The sequence below is a fragment of the Sus scrofa genome, chromosome 3, assembly GCF_054392235.1.
Source record: "Sus scrofa isolate SSC_HxYL_T2T_F1_AM1 chromosome 3, Sscrofa_HxYL_maternal_Yorkshire_Landrace_v2.0, whole genome shotgun sequence".
NCBI lineage: Eukaryota > Metazoa > Chordata > Mammalia > Artiodactyla > Suidae > Sus > Sus scrofa.
This window is the reverse complement of record NC_139385.1, coordinates 124,842,775-124,864,862: the sequence shown is the minus strand read 5'-3', so window position 1 is coordinate 124,864,862 and position 22,088 is coordinate 124,842,775. Positions and strand designations below refer to the sequence as shown.

The 22,088-nt window shown below is 42.7% G+C and overlaps 2 protein-coding genes across 17 annotated transcripts in view; both read left to right on the top strand.

The window, feature by feature from the left end:
- The window catches only part of SELENOI (selenoprotein I), a 44,528-nt gene extending 30,539 nt beyond the window's left edge, over nt 1-13,989 (top strand). Inside the window, exons 7-10 of one of the 3 annotated variants that reach the window (XR_014839380.1) lie at nt 2,054-2,102; nt 3,499-3,679; nt 5,265-5,447; nt 7,433-13,989. Coding sequence is in view for 2 of the 3 variants with exons in the window: in XM_021085655.2 (XP_020941314.1) it covers nt 2,054-2,102; nt 3,499-3,679; nt 5,265-5,564 (530 nt within the window). In the remaining variant the exon portion in view is untranslated. 3 annotated transcript variants of the gene reach the window in all.
- A 4,887-nt stretch (nt 13,990-18,876) lies between these two features.
- Nucleotides 18,877-22,088, top strand: part of DRC1 (dynein regulatory complex subunit 1) — a 40,488-nt gene continuing 37,276 nt past the window's right edge. For all 14 annotated transcript variants that reach the window (XR_014842427.1, XR_014842429.1, XR_014842428.1 and 11 more), the window contains exon 1: nt 18,877-19,090. Coding sequence is in view for 3 of the 14 variants with exons in the window: in XM_085019828.1 (XP_084875954.1) it covers nt 18,933-19,090 (158 nt within the window). In the remaining 11 variants the exon portion in view is untranslated. The remainder of the gene's footprint in view (nt 19,091-22,088) is intronic.

Sequence of the window (22,088 nt, the reverse complement as noted above, 5' to 3'; positions counted from 1 at the left end):
AGTATTTAATACATAAGATTTAACAATTAAATACTCATTACAGAAAGTACATGAAGTGTTATTTAGAGAAGAGGTAGAAGATACAGTGTTTCTCTTTGGCAGCCTGCATAGAGCTCAGGCCTTTTTTTTTTTTTTTTTTTTTTTTTGTGCTTACCTTACTTAATTAAGATAAAGCTATTTCAGGATATTTTAAACTAAACATACTCTTGGCACCAAATCTTTTGCAAGTTTCTTTGGGCCTCTTCAGCACCTCAGAGCTACAGTGATTCTGGATTAATCCCTTTAGCTCTGGCTCCCTACCAGTGCTTGACATGGAGTAAGCTGCTAAAAATTTCTGAGGGCTTGGAGCACATCTTGTCTTCTTGCATTCCCTCTAAGATCTTCTAACTTTGTTCCAGTTGGGCTTGGAAGTGGCAGAGTCATCTCATCTCTGTTTGGTGGATACTAGTCTTTTCATCTGTTTTTAGCAAAGTGCCTTAGGAATTGTTGGAAGGAATGCTCTTCTCCTATCTTTGATCCTTAAGGTTATAGCTGCATTGACACCCCCCACCCCCAAGCCAAGTTTGGTCACCAGGAGTCTGGAATGGGCTAATATGTTGAGTGACAAGGAAGTACCTAATTGAGGTGTCCAGAAAGTTGCCACATGTATTGATTTGGAGTTTGAAAGAGGAATAGATCAGGAATTTAAGTCTCTGTAGATCACAGAATCAGAGAATTTTAAAGGTTCAGGGGTTACTCGAAAATCATCTAACCTGTCTTCATTGTAAAACTGTGAATCTGAAGCCTAGAGAGATTGTCTGATTTCCAAGGGTACATAACTAGATTTTGGAGTCCTGTGCAGGTAGCTATGGTTAAAGCTTTAAGAGAAGGTTCTGTGAGGGAGAACAGATGCTCAAGGAATATGCAGGAGGTAGATTGCCAATGAAGGGCTCCAGATGTAGTGGTTGGATGGCTAGCAGGAACACCGGGAGAATGGAATCATGAAGGCCAGGGGAGGAAAAAATTGCAGTTAGGGGATAGGCAGCAGAGTCATCTCACTTAGAAATCAGGAATGAAGAAAGGATGCTGAAATTTTTTTTTTTTTGGTCTTTTTTTTCTCACTCACAGCATATGGAGGTTCCCAAGCTAGGGGTCTAATCGGAGCTGTAGACGCCGGCCTACACCAGAGCCACAGCAACGCAAGATCCGAGCTGTGTCTGTGACGTACACCACAGCTCACGGCAATGCTGGATCCTTAACCCACTGAGTGAGGCCAGGGATTGAACCCGCAACCTCATGGTTCCTAGTCGGATTCGTTAACCACTGTGCCACGACGGGAACTCCAGGATGCTGAATTTGATTAGTAGGAGAGCTTGATATACTTCAAGAGTACAGTTTCTGCAGAGGGGCGGCAGAATGAGTAAGAGTACTGAGGAATTAAAGACAACAGAAAAGTTTGGTGAGTGATAGGAAATAGCAGAGTCAAGATAGTAGATAGAGCAGCAGAAGCAATGCTGGGGTTTCTTGGGAAGGCCATTCTTGTTTTTTGGATTGAGGGGAAAAGAACTAGTGTATAGGGTAGGGGGAGAAATTAATGCTAGGGAAGTGAAAATAGATGTAATTGGGAAGCAGCAAGATCGATTAATTGCCCCTTCTTCCAGTAAACAACTCAAACCTCTTCTGCAGTTTACTATGTACCAAGTCCTGTCCTAGTAGTCTTTGTATGTAATAACTCATGCAATTCTCATAACACTGATGCTATTATCCCTGTCTTACAAAAGAGGAAACTGATGCATTGAGAAGTTAATTTGCCTGAAGTCACATAACCAGTTGGTGGCACAGCTGAGGTTCATGCCCACTTTGGTTCCTTGTCTCTGCTCTGCATCATCAAACTGTTCTGCTACTCTTCCAGTTGTAAATGCTGTTTAAAAAGTGTATTTAATTTCATTGCAGAAGTAAACCTGAATCTGAAAATTATTGGTCTAAAAATATTACATGTTTTGTATCTATTCTATTATTATAAAAATCACTCTTGAATAATAATTCATAATCATTTAAATATTCTTCCCTTTAGGTTGTGCATTATGCGTGACTCTTCCAATGAGTTTATTAAACTTTTTCAGGTAAGTAGTTTATTTTTTTAGCAGTCTAGAAATAGGGAAAAATCTTTAGAAATTGCTACTGAGATGAATTTTAGGAACTCTTTTCCTTTCGGAATCTGGACATTTTGGAAAGGTCCTGAAACCTATATTTTGAGTCTGGCACAAGGATAATTTTGGTTATCTCTGGGGGCTAGCATGGTCAATTCAATCCTAGTCCCACACTAAGAGTTCTTTTGTAACAGTTTGGAGCTCACCAAACAGTTTGCTAGTTTGTTAATTTTTTGTGCCTCAAGCAAGAGGAAGCCTGTTCCTGTCCAGTATTGATAGGCTTACCTTCTTTTCCTAACTTGATTATACGTTTTTATAAATTGATCATATGTAATTTTAGTTAGCATGATCGTAAAATAAAATTTCTGAACATAGTTTCGAACCAAATCCTGGACCTGTGCTGACTCTGCTCAGTACCATGTGGAAAGGCCCCCCGAGGCGTCAGGGAGGGCTTGGGAGGCGAGTCACCCCAGCGGAGTTTCCCTTCTCTGATTTATCCACTTTGCATTTGGCCTCAGCCACACTGAATTTACCTATGTGACCTGCATGTCTTTTCCACTTTCTCTCCTCAGTTCTTTTGCTCCCACTCTTTTCCTTCTGCTCCTGTTTCCTCTATTTGGAGCTTCCTCTTGCACTTCCTACTTCATCCTTCAGTGCTCAGGTGTGTCTTGCAGAATCCTGTCCGTGTCAAGCCAAGCTCTATGAATCTTCCCCATTTATGGCTGCTGGCAGTTATTCATAGATTTAAAGAGCCGTAAAATTTAAAGCTCTGGGGTCCTTAGAGATTATTTGAGTCATTTCCTTTTCTTCCTCTAAAGTTGAGGTCCTGGCTTGATCTTGCCCTGGGTTACGTAATTAGCAGCAGAACCAGGACAAGGATTGGGGGCCCTGTTCAAATGAGCAGACGTGTAGGAGAGCGCCGCCCGTGTGCTCAGAGACACTGCAATACGCCGTGGACTGTCTCAGTTCAGTCTTTCACTCTTAGATTGCGTAGCATAGTAGCACCGTGAGGTACTCTTCTAATATTGCTTTGTCTTCATTTTATTTTTCCTGTTAGAATATAATCCCGGAACAAAGACCCAGTTTTATTCATCTTTACATTCTGGGGGTGGGGGTGGGCATGAGACCAGCGGTCTGAAGACTTCCATTTTAGTCCTGGCCCTGCCACTGGGTAGCAAGTTATGTAAATTTGAATTCTCATCCTCAGTTAACCTGTCTGTAAAATGGGATTAATAGTGTTGGTTCTACCTATGCCATGGGATTATTTGGAGTAAAAAAATAAGGGGATAAGTGTGAAACTGTGACATGTAAGCACAATGTAAGTTTGACATGTAACAGTGTTCTTTGTATTGCTTGATTTGTTTTTCAGAAGCTATAAAAATAACACCTTGAAACACAATTCAGTCTATGAAGCTATGGTTCCCTTCTTTTCTCCATGTTTGCTCTTCGTTTTGTCTACAGCGTGGATCCTCCAGTCACCTTCAGATATTTTAGAGTTACATCCTAGAGTTTTCTACTTTATGGTTGGAACAGCCTTTGCCAACATCACAGTAAGAGTTTTTCTTTTAAAAATCATAATGTTTAAAAGGAATATTTGACAGAATTTGATAATTTGAGAAACTTGTATAATATTAGAAAACGCAGACTTTTTTTCCCCCTCCCACACTCACGGCATGTGGAAGTTCCAGGGCCGGGATCAAACCCACGCCACAGCAGCAACCTGGGCCACTGCAGTGACAGTGCTGGATCCTTAACCCACTGAGTGACAGGAGAACGCCTAAGCAGATTTTAATTTAAAGATTTTACATTAGAAATTTGAAAGAATAATTAGTAACCTCAAAGACAGAGCATGCCAAAAATTATTTTTCCCTTTGAAGCCAATTGGATTTGCAGTATTTTTCTTTATTCATCCACACCTGTGGCATATGGAAATTCCTGAGCTAGGGGTCAAATTGGAGCTGCAGCTACAGGCCTACACCCCAGCAATACTGGATCTGAGCCGCATCTGTGACCTATGCCACAGCTTGCAGGCACGGCCAGATCCTTAACCCAATGAGAGAGGCCAAGGATTGAACCCATAACCTCATGGATACTGTGTTGGGTTCCTAACCTGCTGAGCCACAGCTAGAACTCAGGATTTGGCTGGAGTATTTTGGAACCATGGCACAGTTTAAATGTTTTGTTTTGGTTGCCTCTTAAAGAAGTCATGGGATAATTCCCTTCAGGCTCTAAATATTCTTAATAGTGTGGTTGAAATGGCTGTAGATCTGATGATTAGGGAGCTTAAAAGGGGTTTTTGAGAGAGGGAACATACATGCGTACCCCACACCCTCCACATGTTTTTGGATCAACTGATTTTTAAATTAAGAACATAGAGTAAAAAACTTCTCAATAAATACTACCTGTTTTAAAAATCCCCCTCTCTGCTGTGGCCCAGCAAGAGGGCAGAAGGGAAAGATGGGGAGGGTTTGAGAAAAGACCCCGGGAGTCCTGGCAGCCAAGAAGCCTGTGCTCCTGCTCAGGCCAGGCCCTTAATAAGTTTTTATTTTCACCTTAACCACTAGTTTACATTTCCATGTCTGGAACACACATTCACTGTCTCAAGTCATACTGATTGATAGGATTTAAAGATCTGAAAACATGAATGCCTTGCATCAAAATCATCTCTGAAAGAATATTGAAGTAAAGAGAGCCAAAGACATTCTGAGGTATTGCTGTGATAATGTGACTGCACTGGAGGTAGCCTCGCCTCATCTCCATGAAGAAATTTAGTCATGCGGGACTTTGGGAGGCTGCTTTAAAAAAAATTGTTTTCAGATATATATCCTAGAATCTTAAAGTTGGGAGAAATCTTTTATCCAAACTAACTTAGCCCAGTAGAAGAATGCCTTCTGTAGCATCCTTACTAAATTACCTTCCAGCCTCTTCTGACACACACTCCAAGGGCCCACGGGTTAAGGGCTGGGGGCAGAGGTCCAGTTGGATTCCTTAGCAGTTGAGAATTACTGACCTTAGTAATGATGTAATGTAAATATCTTGGCTCAAGCACTTGAATGCTTTAAATGTTGGAGTGACTAGGGCTTTGCTAATTAAATTTTCATTCTCTCTCTCTCTCTTTTAAAAAATAACTTCAAGTGCCAGCTGATTGTTTGTCAAATGAGCAGTACCCGGTGTCCAACTTTGAATTGGTTGCTGGCTCCCCTCTTCTTGGTTGTCATGGTGGTAAATGTAGGAGTAACCTCTTACGTTGAGAGCATTTTCCTGTTTACATTAACCACTGCTTTCACTCTGGCCCACATCCATTATGGAGTACGAGTGGTGAGTAATCTAGAGCCAAACTGGTTCCATTTGAGTCTTATAAATAGTGGAACGGAGGTGAGGGAAAATTTCAGAAGAAACTGGCGTATTTCAGTAGGTGGAGGAATTTGGGCATAGTCTCTAAATGATGCGTAATATCCAGGTGTGTAATTTCAGGTATTGTTTCTCTAATGAATATGTTGTACTCACTACAAATAATTTCAAAGCTGGGTAATTATTGTGAGGAAGTAATTCTTGTTTTTAAGTGAGAAGAAATGTAAACCATTTTCTTGGTAATGGAATTATAAACACCTTTGTGCTTTTAATTCGATAAACAAAATAATCCCATGTGTTGATGATCTATTTTTATACTTGCTTCTTTAGCTTCAGGGGCATTTTTATGTGGGGGAATACAGAAGAGAGTAGATTTAAGAAGTATTCTGCAAGCCTTAGTATTCTCTTCTGAAATAAGAAACTGGTTTCAGGACAAATGGACTAGGCTAGGTGTAATAAATAAGAATCAGAACCATGCATTTTACTTTCTTTTTCCTCACGCTTTAACATTCTCTAATTATTTTACATATCTTAGCATAGTGTCTTGATTATGATTGTTAACTGCCGTACAGTATTCCATCAAGGAGATTACTTAGTAATTATCAACTTACTTAACCGTGATCCAGTTACTTTACTCATTTAGATTGTTTCCACATTTTCACTATTAAAAATAAAGTTGGAGTGAACGATCTGGAATAATATGTTTTTCCTTCATTTGCTTTATTTTCTGAGGATAATTTCATAGCAGTCGATTTATGTCAAAGGGTATTCACATTTCTCCGGCTTTTAAAATACTTCTTTTTGGTATGTTTGTTTTGAAAGGAACCTGCTGTGGGTCAGTTTGAGAAACAAAATGTCTTCACTTCTGCATTGTCGTACATGTTTTTAAAATGGCACCTGTCGTGCTTGATAACAACTTTTTATAGCGTGCATATGTTGCTTAAACTTAGGTTTCTTCCCTTAGTATTTCTCCTCAAAGTAGTCCACATTTGGGGGAATAAAATAGATGTAAAACCATGATAAGTCTGTGAATTGTGACATGAAGACATAATCATTTATGTTTTTATTTGTGCAAATTTAACATTACATGCTTTATGTCACCACTCTGGGCCTCAGTCGTATGCATGAGGTTGAGCATAGCTGCCAGTGTCTTTCGTAATTGTTTTAACTTATTATAACCCCTCTGCAGCCATAACTTTAGAAAGCCATACACACGCCAAACCAAACCAAACACATTTTTCTTTAAATACAAAGACAGGATATTTTTCATTGCTAAAAATCTGGTAAATAAATATATGCACAAGCTAATTGAAAAAAACTCCAGGAGCATCTTTTTTTGGTCTGTCTTTCTGTTCTACATATCTGCCACTTCTGACCAGAAGGCAAAACTTCATACGCCATACAAAACATTCACCTGAACTATCGAAATGTAAACATGACGAATCAGAATGGAAATAAGTATTAAATAAACAATATTAGCTAACTGGCACAGACATAACCATGCTCTTGCCTGCTCACAAGGGCTTCCCTAACTAATATGGCCTAAAGCATCCAGAATCTACAAATCTAGTTTTATTCTGTTTCATCAGATTAGGAATGACTACCCGGAAGTGTTGTAAGAAGCTGAACATTGACTCTAACCATATATGTAAATATTTAATCTGCCAGATATTATAACTCTGTAATTTTTCAATAGATTTTGATATAAGGGTTTGGGGTCTGGAACATTCTAGAAAGACTAGATTTTGGTGTTGGGCAGACCCAGGTTTACGTTCTAGAAGTGATTTAGCTATCTAGCTCTATAGCTATCCTAGTCCAGAAAAAACTGCTTTGTTTCTGACAATATTTGCCATGCCAGTAAATTGTTGTCTCCCAAGGGTGACTTCTGTATGATTTTAGAAAATGGAATTATGTACATATTTGTCATTGCCTCATGTTTTGGTTCTCTATAGGTAAAGCAGCTGAGCAGCCATTTTCAGATTTACCCCTTCTCATTGAGGAAACCAAACTCGGATTGACTAGGAATGGAAGAAAAGAATATTGGCCTGTAATCTACAGAAAGAAGTACTGTAAATAAGATGCTTGTAAATATTTCATCCATCACCATTGACCTAAACAGATCTGCCTAACAGACGTGGGAACTCAGTATGTGTGGTGCTTGAACAGCAGGAATGATACATAGGATCTGAACTTGTAGAATTTTGGACCTACTAACTTCCAGCTTATTTTTTTTTTTTAATAAAACCATGTGATGTTTTGGTTAAACATAAAACATTAGATCAGCAAAATGTTCCTAGTAATTTTAGCTTCAGGAATCCATAATGTTTTGGTTCATACACAGTTAAAGATGCTTGGTTTTTATTTTTAAAACCCTTAAATTGGTTTAGGGACATTGATAACGTTCAGAAAACCCACCAATGTGTTTTCAAATTTGGTATTTAGAAGTAGGTCTTTAGCTGTGGAAGCTATCAGTAGCCCAAATCTAATAAAGGGAAAAGATAAGAGCGAGTCACCTTCAGCAAGAGGTGCCAAATGATTACAGAACAATATGCAGTTGCCAAATACTGGTTTCTCTTTCCCATGGAAATGCCTTTTGTCCTCATGTGCTAAGAGAGCTAATATATATGTCTATATTTAGAGTCTCTAGTATTCTGGCTCTCTTTGTAATGGAACAGATCTTGATAAATGGTTCAATTTTCTTTTAAGAAAAATATTCTATTGAGACTTAGTGGAGAAGGGATTGCAGTTGTAGCTCACTCCTTGGCATGGTTCATTGTGTAAACGTGGCTGCAGGTTGCTGAGATTTGGTGCCTGTGAACTGTGATCATATGAATGCATGGGACAGTTGCAGTCTTACAGTAATTACTTGTGAGGGACACAGATAAACCTCCTTAGAAGAAAAATTTTCTTAGAAGTTAGGAATCTCATGAACCTCACTATGAAATTAGTTTTCTGATATAATTTGTCTTTCCTTCCTTCCTTTCTCTTTTCCCCAACTTGCTCACTTCCCCACTAGAAGAAAAATTTTAATAATATATGCCTTACTGAGTATGTGTTCCCTTAATATGACTTGGGGTAATTTTTGAGGTTTACTGACAGACATAAAAATCTCTTTGACTTATTGTTTTATGATCATACCTTTTCATGGTTGTGGATATTTTCTTCTATTTCTTTTTCATTTTGTCTTCATTTAATTTGGTGGTGGTGAAATTTACTGGCTGATTTTCTTCTTTCTTTCTACTGAATGAAGTTTGTGCTTGAATGAAAAGTGTATCTTAAACCCTTTTATTTTGGACGGATTGCACTTGGATAAAATAGGCACCACTGTGTTGATATGTAATTAAATCCTTAATCATTATTTATCTATAAATGTGACCATCGTTCAATTTAATTAGAGCATGTTTCTGTGTTGGGTTTTAGTCTGCTGCTTTGTAAAAATAACTACGTAATTGATATTTCAGTTTTTAAGTGAGGTCTAATCATTGTCATTCAGGTTCTTAGAAATGAGGCATCAAGGAGCTAACACATAGTTTTGTACTTAATTGTAAAGTTTGAGGTATATTCAGTGACTTTCTCTGAGACAAAAATGAACACTGAAAATTGGTGAGAAATTGATGCAGGAAAATATGGGTAGTGATTCCATGTTTGTTAATAAATTGCCATCATGGAGGTCAGAGAATGAACTAATTAAGTAAAAGTAACTCTATTTATTGTATACCTTGTTCTGTATCATCTGTAGAATTGAACTGGATAAAGTGTATAACTTGGGCCGGGAACAAAGCTTTGTTTGAAGGTTCTAGGTTAATCGTTTTACTGTTTTGTTGACCTTGTGTACAAGAATGAGATTTATCTGTATTATAGAAGAAAAGAACTGATAACTCTTTGTACAAGGGCAGATTTGGACCACAGGCTTTTTTCACCTTGCGCATACAATGTGGTAAAAGAATACCCTTGACCCTTGGCATAGGGTCATGTCCTATAATTTTGGGGCTATTTTAACTCAAAGTATGTTTAAGCTCTTTTTCTGTTGGATCAAGTTTCTTTGAAAATTGTTTTGTGTCTATTCTTTATAACATATTTCCCTATGGTGGTTAAGAATTATGCTATGGTCAGTTGTACTGATATCATTAGATGGAAAAAAAGATGGCTGCCAACAAGATAAAAGATGAAAAGTGAATCATTCCCCGTTTCAGAGTCCCGTGGACTCGTGCAGCTGTAGTGTGCTGCTGACTCGTTCGCGGGTGAGTCTGCCATCCTGAAGTAGCTCAGGAAAGCCCCCATGTGTTGTTGTGGTGATAGAGCAGCTGAAGCAGGACTTCATCACAGAGAGCCCTGTGAATATGTGTCATTGCCAAGTATCAGAACATTTCCAAAGTTTAAAAGATGTTTTAGGCTTCTGCATGATATTTGGGGGTGTGTTCACCCCCCAGCTTTTCTCCCAGCATACGCTGAGCTGCCTTTTGGGGAGCAGTGGCATGATCGGTCATACATGCATGTTTTCTGTACATTTCAGAATAGAGTGCCTTAGCCAGGCCAGAGGTTTGCTGTGTGTTTCTGCTGACCAAAGTTACCTAGACCTGTAAGAAGTTTCTTTTCAGGTTATGGTGTGACACATGTCCTTTCATGCTTGTCGGAAAATAATTCCCCTTTATTTGAGGGGGGCATGGGATAGGAAAATCTGAAAAGTACCCGAATAGAGTATGTCAGTGCTGCCTTTTGTGATCCTTGCCTAACATTCACCATCCTAGTGTAACGCACAGTTTAAAACTGCCACAATGTAAACCATCATTCCTCTGTTAATGTGTAATAGATGTAGTTGATGGGTTTTAGTCTTCAGGGTGTTAGATGAATAGCTTCCAAAGGAAGAACGAAGTGGTCTTCCTGGGCATTTTAATGATATCATGGTGAAATGACTTTTCATTGTAATTTTAAAAAGAAGGTTCAGTGCTGGTTATGGCCTAGAATACTCTAGTACTGTTACCAGTATGTCATTTATTTTAATATAGGGGTGCTGGGAAGAGAAGTAGATGCCTAAGGTTGCCCAAATTCGCAATTGTTATGAAAAGAAAATCGATCCTGACCTAGAGCCTGGGCACTGGGCACATGCAAAGGAGCAAGTGGGCATCGCATCCACTCTAAGGGGAAGAAGTCATCGCTTTAGTGCCCAATGCCCAGGGATCCTACTGCGGTGCACAGTTTAAAATGTTCACAACTTAAATCATCATTCCTCCACCAAGTTTAAATTCAAATGTGAATTTGAAAGTTTCCTAAGTGTTCAGCTTTCAGAGAATTCTTTTATTTTGTAGTCAGTTGTAAAGCATTTAGACCGTAACTTGCTTTCTCCAAAGCAGACTTTGATTCTCTAACCTCTGGAGACTAAAAAGAACAGCCTGAAGGTGTTTGGATCAGAGGCTCCACCCCCTTATATTTTAGGAAGAAGCCTGTTTGTAACTCTGCCTCTTCATACTTGACCTGAGTTTCCTTTTCACTAGCCACCTCCTAGGACAGCGATGGCCACTGGCTTTGTCACCTGTAGATCTGGCCACATTCAGCTCTCCTTAATGGCCTTAGCTCTCTCAACTAGTCGAGGTCGGGGACGTGCCAGAGGGCACATAGTAAACCTGACGGACTAGAACTTTTGACTTCGGGTCCCCACGTCAGCCAAACACAGATACAGAGATCTTTGCTTTTGTGGATCCTGTGTTCAGAGTGGCCTTTATCTTGACCTCAGTTTTTGGACTTGGCTTGAGCACTCTATAGGAAATTGCTGAAGTCAGACCAGTTTTCTCTGGTGTCCTTGTAAGGTGGTGTGCCCGGTCTTGAACACCCTGTGGGTGAGTAACCTTAAGTGAGCTGCCAGTACTAGAAGCTTCCAGGAAGAATTGTAACTAGTATGCTGCATTTGAAGCACTTTGACATGTACATTTTAAGTGATGGTTTTAACAGTAAAAACGGTGTTAAATTAATCACTGTGAAACTTGAAAGTGTGATGGCCTAAAGTACATTTTAGGAAGCTTAAGTAAATTTCTGATTTTCCTGTATTAATTATGTAATCCATGTGATTTGTATGTTTTACTTTTCATCTTTGACAGTGGTACAAATGACTGACATGTTGGCAGGTGGTTGGTTCCTTTAGGGCCTGTGGTAAATCATGGTTGTCTGACTTGTCCACAGAAAGTGGCACTCACTGTGTTTACTTTTTCCTTTGTGTGGAGCCATGGGAATTGGATTTACTGGCTAATTCATTACCAGTGTTTCTATGGTGCAAAATAAACGTAACCTTTTAAACCTGCATGCTAGTAATGCTTTGCTTTTTAATAAATATGCAAGAGATAATAATCTAGCTGATTGTTTTTAAGCAGAGACCTGCTCTTTTTACAGGCAGATCTTAAATGAGCTAATATTTTGGGTAGCGAAAGAAGTTTTGCCATTTGTAGCCTTTTTCACAGGTGGCCTGAGTGAGGGGGTTGTGTTGCATTTGATCAGAAAGGCCAGGTTCCCAGAATTGGAAAATGGCACACAGACTGATTTTTAGAATATCTTAAGAAGGGCTTGTCTTGAGGAAAAGTCCATTTGGACAGAAGCGTTATCTCATCTCCTGTGGCCATTTGCAGTATCTTAACCTTCGTGGACTCATTCTTCGAAAGCCGGGTTAAATCAGAGGGTAGTATTTTTAAAGCTTGTCCATTGGATCATGGCCAGAGTACCTGATGCTACATTTTAGAGACAGTCAGTATTGAGGATATAAGGAGTGGTGAACAGCTCGTAGGCTAAAGTCTTCTTGAGCAGTTTCTGTGGGTAACAATTAGAATTGGAATTGATTTTGTTTTTTTATTAAAACATACACAGTTCACCGTGAATTCTAGATTCTGATATTTTTGAGAAGGACTTTTTAATCTCTTAAGAGAAAGTTCTTGACCAGAAAAACATGTTTCGTTTAGTTCTTGATGTCGCTAATCAGGTTGCAGGTTTAATTTTACAAGACCTATGAATGCTGCGTTATAAATCTGTTTGAATTACTGGTATCATTCAGTATCAGGCTTAATTTAATAAGTACTAATTAAGACTGCCCACAATATTAACATTTTTTGGGAGCATTTGCATAACTTATCCCATCAGAGCAGCCATTCAGGAGACCAAGACCCAGCTACACGTAATGATTTGCTCTTTCTGGAATGTGCCAAGAAAGAAGAATTCAGTATTAAAATATTAAACTCCAAATTTCAATTTTTTTTTTTTTTTAAAGGAGCATTTCTTCTGGTTTGAAAGGGGAAGGCAGTGAACCATGGCTGCCGTGTCAACTCCCCGCCGCCTGCCTTCTCTTCGTCCCCTCACGTCTAACGTAATAGATTCAGTTTGTCTCCAATTGTAGGAAAAGAAATCGATACTTTCCTGAGTAAGGTTTCATGCCCTGGGACTAAGAATAGGTGGCAGGAATCACAGTGGAATCAATTATTGAGTTGTTTAGCTGGGGCCTGTCGCAGTTTGCTTTCTTTAGTTTTCTGAAACAAAAGGACGATTCCATCCCTTCTCAGGTACCTAGAAACAGTCCCCCTTAAGCAACTGGAATACTTTTGCTCTAAGTGGAATATATTAGAGAAGAAGCTGGAGAGGAGCACAGAGTCTTCCCTTGCAAGTAGTTTAATGGAACATGTTAGTATTTGGTCTGTCTAGGACTTGCTGTGTTCATAGCAAATCATGTAACATTTATTTTATCTGGTTCTGTATGGTATGTGTATATATATATACATATTTAATATGTATCCGTATGTTCTCTGTGCGTATATATGTATACTGTACCCCGATATACATGCAGTCTCCTCTTGATTATCAGCAAGACGGTAGGCCCGCACCAGACTGTTTCTTCCTGTTAGCTTAATCTGCATGTCACCCGTTACTCTGTGAAGCCTCTTTCTTATCTGGAGCCACAGTCTTTCCTATTCTCAGTTCATCTCAGTCCCCAGGAAAGGCCCTGGACATCTGTCCCTTTCCACTTGCCTTTCACCAGGGACTATGTGAGCCAGAAAGACAGCTTTTGAGAAAGATGGCTGCTTCCTCCAGAGTTGAGGCTTCTGGGACTGAATGATGATGGGACCCTTTCTGAGGCGTTCCAGAAGGCAGCCCCTGGAGCAGCTGTGCTCATGGGCTTGCTGGGGGGAAAAAAATCCAGCTCTTGTGGGAAACGGGGCTGCACAATTTGCTTCACTTCCTCGGCTGGAATGTCGTGAAGCCTCTGAGGATCTGATGTGCAGACAGGGTACAGTTGTGTGTTTCCCCGGGGGCTTTGTATCGGCATTCCTGTTCCCCGTTGCTCGCCCAGATAATCAAAACCTGACTGTTTCTTGCCACTGGATTCTGGAAGCCTTGCCCTTTCAACTGGATGTATGTTTGTTTCTGCTGCTGTGAAACCCAAAAGTAAAAGTAGGCTTTAATTTAAAATTGTTTAATTCTATTGATAAATATTTATTGTAATAAAAATAAAGAGTAAATAATTTTTAAATCCTTTAAATTGTTTTCGGATTGTCTTCTTTATTTTTCCTTGGTAGGTGCAAAAGAGGCGGGGAGCTATGGGGAGAAAAATAACGTCCAGTGACTTGTCTCAGAGAGTCATTGATGCTTTGATACAAACCAGCAAAACATGAAAAGGTCCTGTTCAATCGGCCTCCTTGCTCCTGGGTGTCCTAGAATCCCGTGACTTGTTTCAGAAAGCAGAACACCAGGCAGGTGGCAGTAACAGCTATTCATGACTTGCCTCTCCCAGAACTGGGCACTGGGCAGTGTTTATTGTTCTCATCATAACTGGGACACACGCATTGCTTGTAAGGTGGCGGTTTCATACTCAAAAACACCTTCCCATGGAAAGAATGTTAATGTATGGTGTTAATTTTCCAGGCTGATTCCGCAGGAGCTTATAACCCACACTTAGTACACCTACACGTTAGGATGGGAACAAAGCATAAGCGCTTATAAAAACTCACATTTTCCAATATTGCTTCTGAGAAGTGTATATCTTTTTTTTTTTTCCTCATCAGTATTGATCTCCCAGTACTGGCAGTGAGCATTTAAAGTTTTTTCTGTAACAGACTTAAAGTGGGGAGGAAAGTTCCCATGTATTTTCACCCGGGCTTATTCTCTGGCTGTGTGCTTGTAAGCCCCTGGCCTCCCAGCGTCTTGGTTGGCTTAGCAGTTCTCCCCTCCCTTCTAACCGCAAAACCTCAGTGTTGGACACTCAAGCAGGGCTACCCGGCTTGCATCTAGCTAAACTTAAAAAAAAAGTGACCCGGAGTTCCCGTCGTGGCGCAATGGTTAACGAATCCGACTAGGAACCATGAGGTCGCGGGTTCGGTCCCTGCCTTTGCTCAGTGGGTTAACGATCCGGCATTGCCATGAGCTGTGGTGTAGGTTGCAGACACGGCTCGGATCCTGCGTTGCTGTGGCTCTGGCGTAGGCCGGTGGCTACAGCTCCGATTCGACCCCTAGCCTGGGAACCTCCATATGCCGCGGGAGCGGCCCAAGAAATAGCAAAAAGACAAAACAAAAACAACAACAACAAAAAAGTGACTGATGTGATTTTGACCCCAGGAGGCTATAGCCTAGACCTATGTCCTCTCAAAGATAATTCTTTAAGTAGAGTTGCCTACTCAGTGCCTACATTTAAACTGTAGATACTGGCAAACTGTCCTCCTAAAGGATGTCTTTCCAGCAGTGAATGAGAGTGGCTTTTTCCCCACACCTCTGTAAAGGGTTTGCTAGTTATATTATAGAGCTTGGCCATGACAGCAGCAAAGATATCCCGGCTGGCTAGAAAATGGCTGGAGAGGAGTTCCCACTGTGGTGCTATGGGATTGGTGGCATCTGGAGCTCTGGGAGGCAGGTTTGATCCCCAGCCCAGCACATTGCGTTAGGATCCCGTGTTGCCGCAGTTGTGGCTTGGATCTGATCCCTGGCCTGGGAGCAGCCAAAAAAGAAACAACCCCCCCCAACATATGTCACAGGTGTGACCATAAAAATAAAAGAATTTTTAAAAATTTAAAAATAGAGGAAAAGGAGTTCCCATAGTGGCTCAGTGGAAACGAATCTGTCTAGCATCCATGAGGATGCAGGTTCGATCCCTGGCCTTGCTCAGTGAGTTAAGGATCCGGCATTGCTGTGAGCTGTGGTGTAGGTCGCAAAAGTGGCTTGGCTCTGGGGTTGCTGTGGCTGTGGTGTAAGCCAGCAGCTGTAGCTCCGATTTGACCCCTAGCCTGGGAACTTCCATGGGCTGAGGGTGCAGCCCTAAAAAGACGACCAAAAAAAAAAAAAAAAAAAAAGGTGTCCAGGGGAGGGGTAGAAATGGCTGGCGAGAGCCAGGAAAGGAGACTGGCTTGGGGTATCATAGTTAGGAGGTGGGTCAGAATAAGGGTACCCAACTAACCCAGTTTCTCTCACTATAGGAGACAGCACCCAGACTTTAAAAAAAAAAAATCAGCTGCCCAGATGTGGAGCAGAGCGGGGGAGTGACCTGTGGTGTAAGGGCTGTCAGCAATCAAAACAGTAAGAAAGGGAGTCAGATTCTTTATTACAAAAGATGTCTGGCTTTAGGCTGAGCATCTTATTAATCGATTTTTAGGGGGGGTTTATGGCCCGTTTGCCCTCCCATCTGGAGTACCAGCCCACTTCCGTGGACTTTCTCACGGTTCCTGCTCCCAGCTGGAGACACGCACACAGTTGTCTCTCTTCTCACAGATGGTGGAAACAGGGACCAGGACCTAGAGGAGTTTGTGGTCAGAACTATACCTTGCCCCCCTGATTCCATGGTCCCTAGGGAGGTTTAATGCTTAAGATTACAACACAAGGAGAGAGTGATTCGAAGTTCCCACTGTGGCCCGGTGGGGCAGGCAGCATCTCTGGAGTCTGGAGCACAGGTTTAATCCCTGGCCCAGCACAGTGGGTTAAGGGTCTGGCATTGCCCCAGCTGTGGCTTAGGTTGCGGCTTTGGCTGGGATCTGATCCCTGGCCTGGGAACCCCTATGCCTTGGGGCGGCCGAAAAAGAAGGAAAGAGATTTGGCAGAGGGTTCCGAGGCTCTGAAGCAAACACGCTTCCCCTCCCCATGCCGTCGCCTCCTCAGATGCCTCCCCCTGGCTAGATATGGGACAAGGATCCTGGCAGCTGTTGGAGTCTTGGCTGCTCCCAGAGTCTGGCATGCCGAAATCTCCCTACCCTTGCATGCTGGAAAAATTAATTTAAAAAAGAAAACTCCATTTGCCTCTGGGTAGGTCTTATTCATAATGGGATCATCTTCTTTGGCCTCAAAATTGCCGGTGATTTGAATCGGTTGGTAGAAGCATATAGCAGCTTGACCGCATGTAGGGGTCAAGAAGCTGTGATATACCCAAGGTTGCAGCAGGGCCTGTCTGAGACTAGTACCTGCATTTTCTTACTACTCCAGTGCCCTTTGCTGAATTTCCCTCAGGCCAGTGGGACAAGATTGTCAAATATTATCCAGCCTGTTTTTAAAAGGGTTTTATTTCTCAATAAAAACACGATGTAGGCAGAGCCTCCTTGCCTGCCTGCTTGCATCTCTCCAAGCGTCCTATCTTAAATCTGTTTCTTGCCTTAAAAAAAAAAAAGAAAGAAAGAAAAGGACACTACTTTTTTTTTTTTTTTTTTTTTTTTTTTGGCAATGCAGCACAAAAAATGCCAAGGAAATGGTGCCTTTCAAAGCACAGTGTGTCCTCCCATAAAAAGGAATGAATGAGGAGTTCCCATCGTGGCGCAGTGGTTAACGAATCCGACTAGGAACCATGAGGTTGCAGGTTCGGTCCCTGCCCTTGCTCAGTGGGTTAATGATCCGGCGTTGCGTGTAGGTTGCAGATGTGGCTCGGATCCCACATTGCTGTGGCTCTGGCATAGGCCGGAGGCTACAGCTCCGATTTGACCCCTAGCCTGGGAACCTCCATATGCCGAGGGAGCAGCCCAAGAAACAGCAAAAAGACAAAAAAAAAAAAAAAAAAAGGGAATGAATGAATGCCATTTGGAGCAACATGGATGGACCTAGAGAAGTGAAGGCAGTGAAAGACAAACGGCGTATGATATCATTTATATGTGGAATCTAAAAAAGGATACAAACCAACGTATTTGCAGAACAGAGACATATTCACAGACTTTGAGAAGAAACCTACGGTTATCCAAGGGGACAGGTTGGGGGTGAGGTGGGCTGGGAGGTTTGAGACTGGCATATGCACACTGTGGTATATGGAATGACTGGCCAACAGGGACCTGCTGAATGGCACAGGGAACTCTACCCAATATTCTGTGATAATCTTTATGGGAAAAGAATGTGAAAAAGAATGGATGTGTACACATGTATAACTGAATCACTTTGTTGTACAGTAAAAATTATCACCACATTGTAAATCAACTGTACTTCAAAAAGAACTTTAAAAAATGAAAGAAAAAAAAGGGACAGTGCTTCCTGGAAAGTTTAATTGTTCTTCTATGCTCTTTAACTTTCACTCCTCTCCCCCGACTCTGCTTGAAACCATTTTCCTCTCCTCTCTCTGTAAGTGTGTGATTGCAGGTGGTGATGGTGGGATTGTCCTAGGTTTCAGCCCTACTGAAAACCATTCTCCGCTGGATGTAATTTTCTTTTTCTTTTTAGGGCTGCACTCGCGGTATATGGAGGTTCCCAGGCTAGGGGTCCGGATCGGAGCTACAGCTGCCAGCCTGCCCACAGGAAGGACAAGTCCGAGCCTAGGTTTCTACCTTCACCGCAGCTCACGGGCAGTGCTGATCCTTAACCCACTGAGCGAGGCCAAAGATGGAGCCCGCATCCTCATAGATCCTAGGTGGGTTCATTAATGCTGAGCCACAGCGGGAACTCCAAGATACAAATTTATTGATGGTGGGGTGTTTTCACATTCTAGAGAGAACAAGGGGCCAAATGCTCAAAGAAGATGCTAAAAAATGGAATGAATGAGTAGATGGATGCAATATACCTTAGTTCAAACTTTTTCCGAGCAAACTTTTCCCTCCATGAGCAAAGGACAACGCTTATAGCCTCAGCGCTAGCCCAGTGATTGGCGTAGATTAGGCACTCATATTGGATGAATATGGTTTTTCGGAATATATGATGAGTGAAGAATTAATTACATCAGGGTCAGTAAGTGATGTAACACAATTTAGTCGGGCTGTTAAGTCTCTATTAGTACCATCGGGCCTTCGTGGAGTGGGGGGGGGGGGGGTTGAAGACAGTTCTCACCATAACTGTTTCAGGAGAACTGAATAGAGCCCTTACTGGGGACTCAGAAGTCGGACTACCAGGGGGCGGGGCTTGGGGGGGCTGCGCGCGCAGTCTTGCCAGCTGCGGGTCAGGTGACTGCTTTTCCCTAACAACGGCTTGTTGTTAGCAACCCGGCGGTAGTCCGGCAGTGATCCAGGCAGATCTACCTGGGGGCGGGAAGCACCCGCCATGAATCCGCCAGCTTCTCTGGGGGTCCTGGAGGAGAAGAAGGAGGAGGAACATTTATCCACCCCGATTCTCGGGCCCTCCATACATTCTGATAACCCTCAGGAGCGGATCCAGGCCCGGCGCCTCCGCATCGCGGCGCGCCTGGAAGCTCGGAGGCGGTGAGCTGGGGTTTGGGCGGGTCCTGTCCAGGAGCGCCCAGGGTGCGGGTGACACGTTGCAGGAATGAAGGGTTGGTTTTCCCCGGGATAAGAGCTCCTGAAGTGTGAAGCCGGCGTTGTTTCTGATGAGATAGAAAACATTTCTATCGGAAGGTTGAAGCCAAGTAAGGAGTATGAGAACAATGAATGCACTAGTTTACTAGTCAGAGCCGAAAATAGTAATCCCTCCAGCACTTTCACTGAGAGCCTGCTCTGGCGCCAGGCACTGTGAGCCATACACTGAAGACGCGGGAACTTCGTGACAGGCCCGCGGAGGTCTTTCCTCCTTGCCACCCTGCCTGCCTGCCTGCCTTCCACAAGTAGTTACAGAGTGAACCTCAGCTATCACTTCTGTTGGTCTCAGTGGCTCCTCTGGTTGTGTGACACAAACCCTTTTTCCTGAAGGGGCTGAGACTGATAAGGATATGGTTCTCAGGCCGATGTTGCTGCACCTGTCCATTCCCAGATGCAGTGGCCTGTCTTAAGAGGGTTCCAAGAGGAACCTGTGTGAGCCCCTGAATTCCTGAATACCCCTGCTGTGTGACAGCGCTTATGCCTTGTCCTGCTGGTCAGGGTCAGCTGCCCTGCCAGGGTGGTGCTTCTCTTCTTGTCTTCTGGCCTTTGGACACAAGGGCCCCAACGTGGTGTGGCTGCAATCAGACAAAACTTTCCTTAAGGACACTGAAATTTGAATTTCATGTAATGTTCATATGTCACAAAATATCCTTCATATTTAGACTTTTTTCCCTAAAATTAATAAGCATCATATTTTAGAGCAGTTTTAGGTTTACTGAAAAATTGAGTGGAAGTAAAGAGATGTGCTAATACTCCCAGCTCCCCACATGTATAACTGCCCGCTACCGGCCTTCCCCACCGAGTGCTCCATTTGCCACAGTCGATGGATCTTGATAAGTATATGACATGCATCCACCATGATTGTATTGTAGAGAATAGTTTCACTGCTCTAAAAATCCTCTGTGCTCTGCCTTTTCATCCTGATCTTTTTCTATTTTTATTTTTTTCCTTTTTTTTTTCCTTTTTTTTTTTTTTTTTTTTTTTAGGGCTGCACCCAATACATATGCAAGTTCCCAGTCTAGGGGTCCAACTGGAGCTATAGCTGCCAGCCTACACCACAGCCACAGCACACAGGATCCAAACTATGTCTGTGACCTACACCACAGCTCACGGCAACGCCAGATCTCCAACTCACTGAGCGAGGCCAGAGATTGAACCTGCATCCTCATGGATCCCAATCCGGTTTGTTAACTGCTGAGCCACGAAGGGAACTTTTTTTAAACAAATATATGAAAATTTAAAAATCATTCTTCACTTGTGAGCCTCACAGAAACAGGTGGGTCAGGGAGTTCCCACTGTAGCTCAGCAGGTTAAGGACCTGACTAGTATCCATGAGGATTTGGGTTCAATCCCTGGCCTCGCTCAGTGGGTTAAAGGATCCAGCATTGTCGAGAGCTTCAGTGTAGGTTGAAGATGAGGCTCGGATCTGGTGTTGCTGCGGAGTGGGCTGGCAGCTGCAGCCCTGATTCGACCCCTAGTCTGGGAACTTCCACATGCCTAAAACAAACAAAAACAGGTGGGTCAGATTTGGCCCATAGGCCATAGTTTGCCAACCCTGATGTAATAGCTCAGCGTGATGTTCCGTAGGAGGTCCGGATGGTCCTGATCTATTCAGATTATATTTTGACAGAGATCAGGAGACTTAACCCAGCCCCATGAGTGAGAAGGCTGTGTGAGGGTTTATTATCTGTTCCACATAAATGTGAACTTCCTGATCCTTTTTCCTGATTGAGGTAGAAAATAATGCATTTGGCCCAGTCAATGGCCACATTCTACATACCTATGTCCACACTAATCTGCCCTAGCACCACGCTTGCGTTGAGCTTGCCGTCATTGACAGTCATTGCCTTGGACTCATCCAGTTTGTGCAGGGGCCAGGCGAGTGAATTAAATGGAGGTTTGTTAGGCACCACCATCCTTGAGATCCCAAAGGACGACACGCATCCCCACCATCCCCTGGTCTGCAGTACTGTTTTTTGAGGCACTTTTGGGGTGTCCATGTGCCCTTCCGCAGGGTGATAATTCTTACCAGCAGGCTACGAATCTCTTGCGAGAACTCAAATTTCTAAGCATGTTAAGATCACTCTGCTTGTTCTTTGGGGAATGGTTCAGAGGAGCCAGAAGTGAAAGGAGGCCGGTTAAGTAGCAGTTGCCTTGGTCCAGGGGACGTTGGTCTGGACTAGTTAGTGGCAGTGTTTTGGAAATAAAGCCGATGTGTTGCTGAACCAAAATTGGGTCCATTTGCTCGTGGGCAGTAAAGCCAATCTCCCGACACCGGGCTGTGGTGAAGGAAAGTGCAGCATTTATTATAGGTGCCAAGCCGTCAGGGGAAGGTATTTATTTATTTATTTATTTATTTGTCTTTTTGTCATTTCTTGGGCCGCTCCCACGGCATATGGAGGTTCCCAGGCTAGGGGTCGAATCGGAGCTGTAGCCGCCAGCCGACACCAGAGCCACAGCAACGTAGGATCCACGCCTCGTCTTCGACCTACACCACAGCCGATGGCAATGCCAGATCCTTAACCCACTGAGCAAGGGCAGGGACCGAACCCGCAACCTCATGGTTCCTAGTCGGATTCGTTAACCACTGAGCCACGACGGGAACTCCGGGAAGGTTTTTAAAGACAGAGTCAGGGAGGGGGTTTGTGATCGGCTTGTGGGCATTCTTCTGACTGGTTGGTGATGAAGTAACGGGGAGTCAGCATCATCAGCCTTCTGGGTCCAGCTGGTCTGGAGTCTGTGTGCTTGTGGGCAGCGTACAGTTACCTTCTTCCACCTGGTGGGGGTTTCAGTACCTGCAAAACAGCTCAGGGGACATGGCTCAGAATATTATCTATAGCCTTTGAGGAGGAACTAAAGGTCCTTGACTTTGTTTCATGGCTAA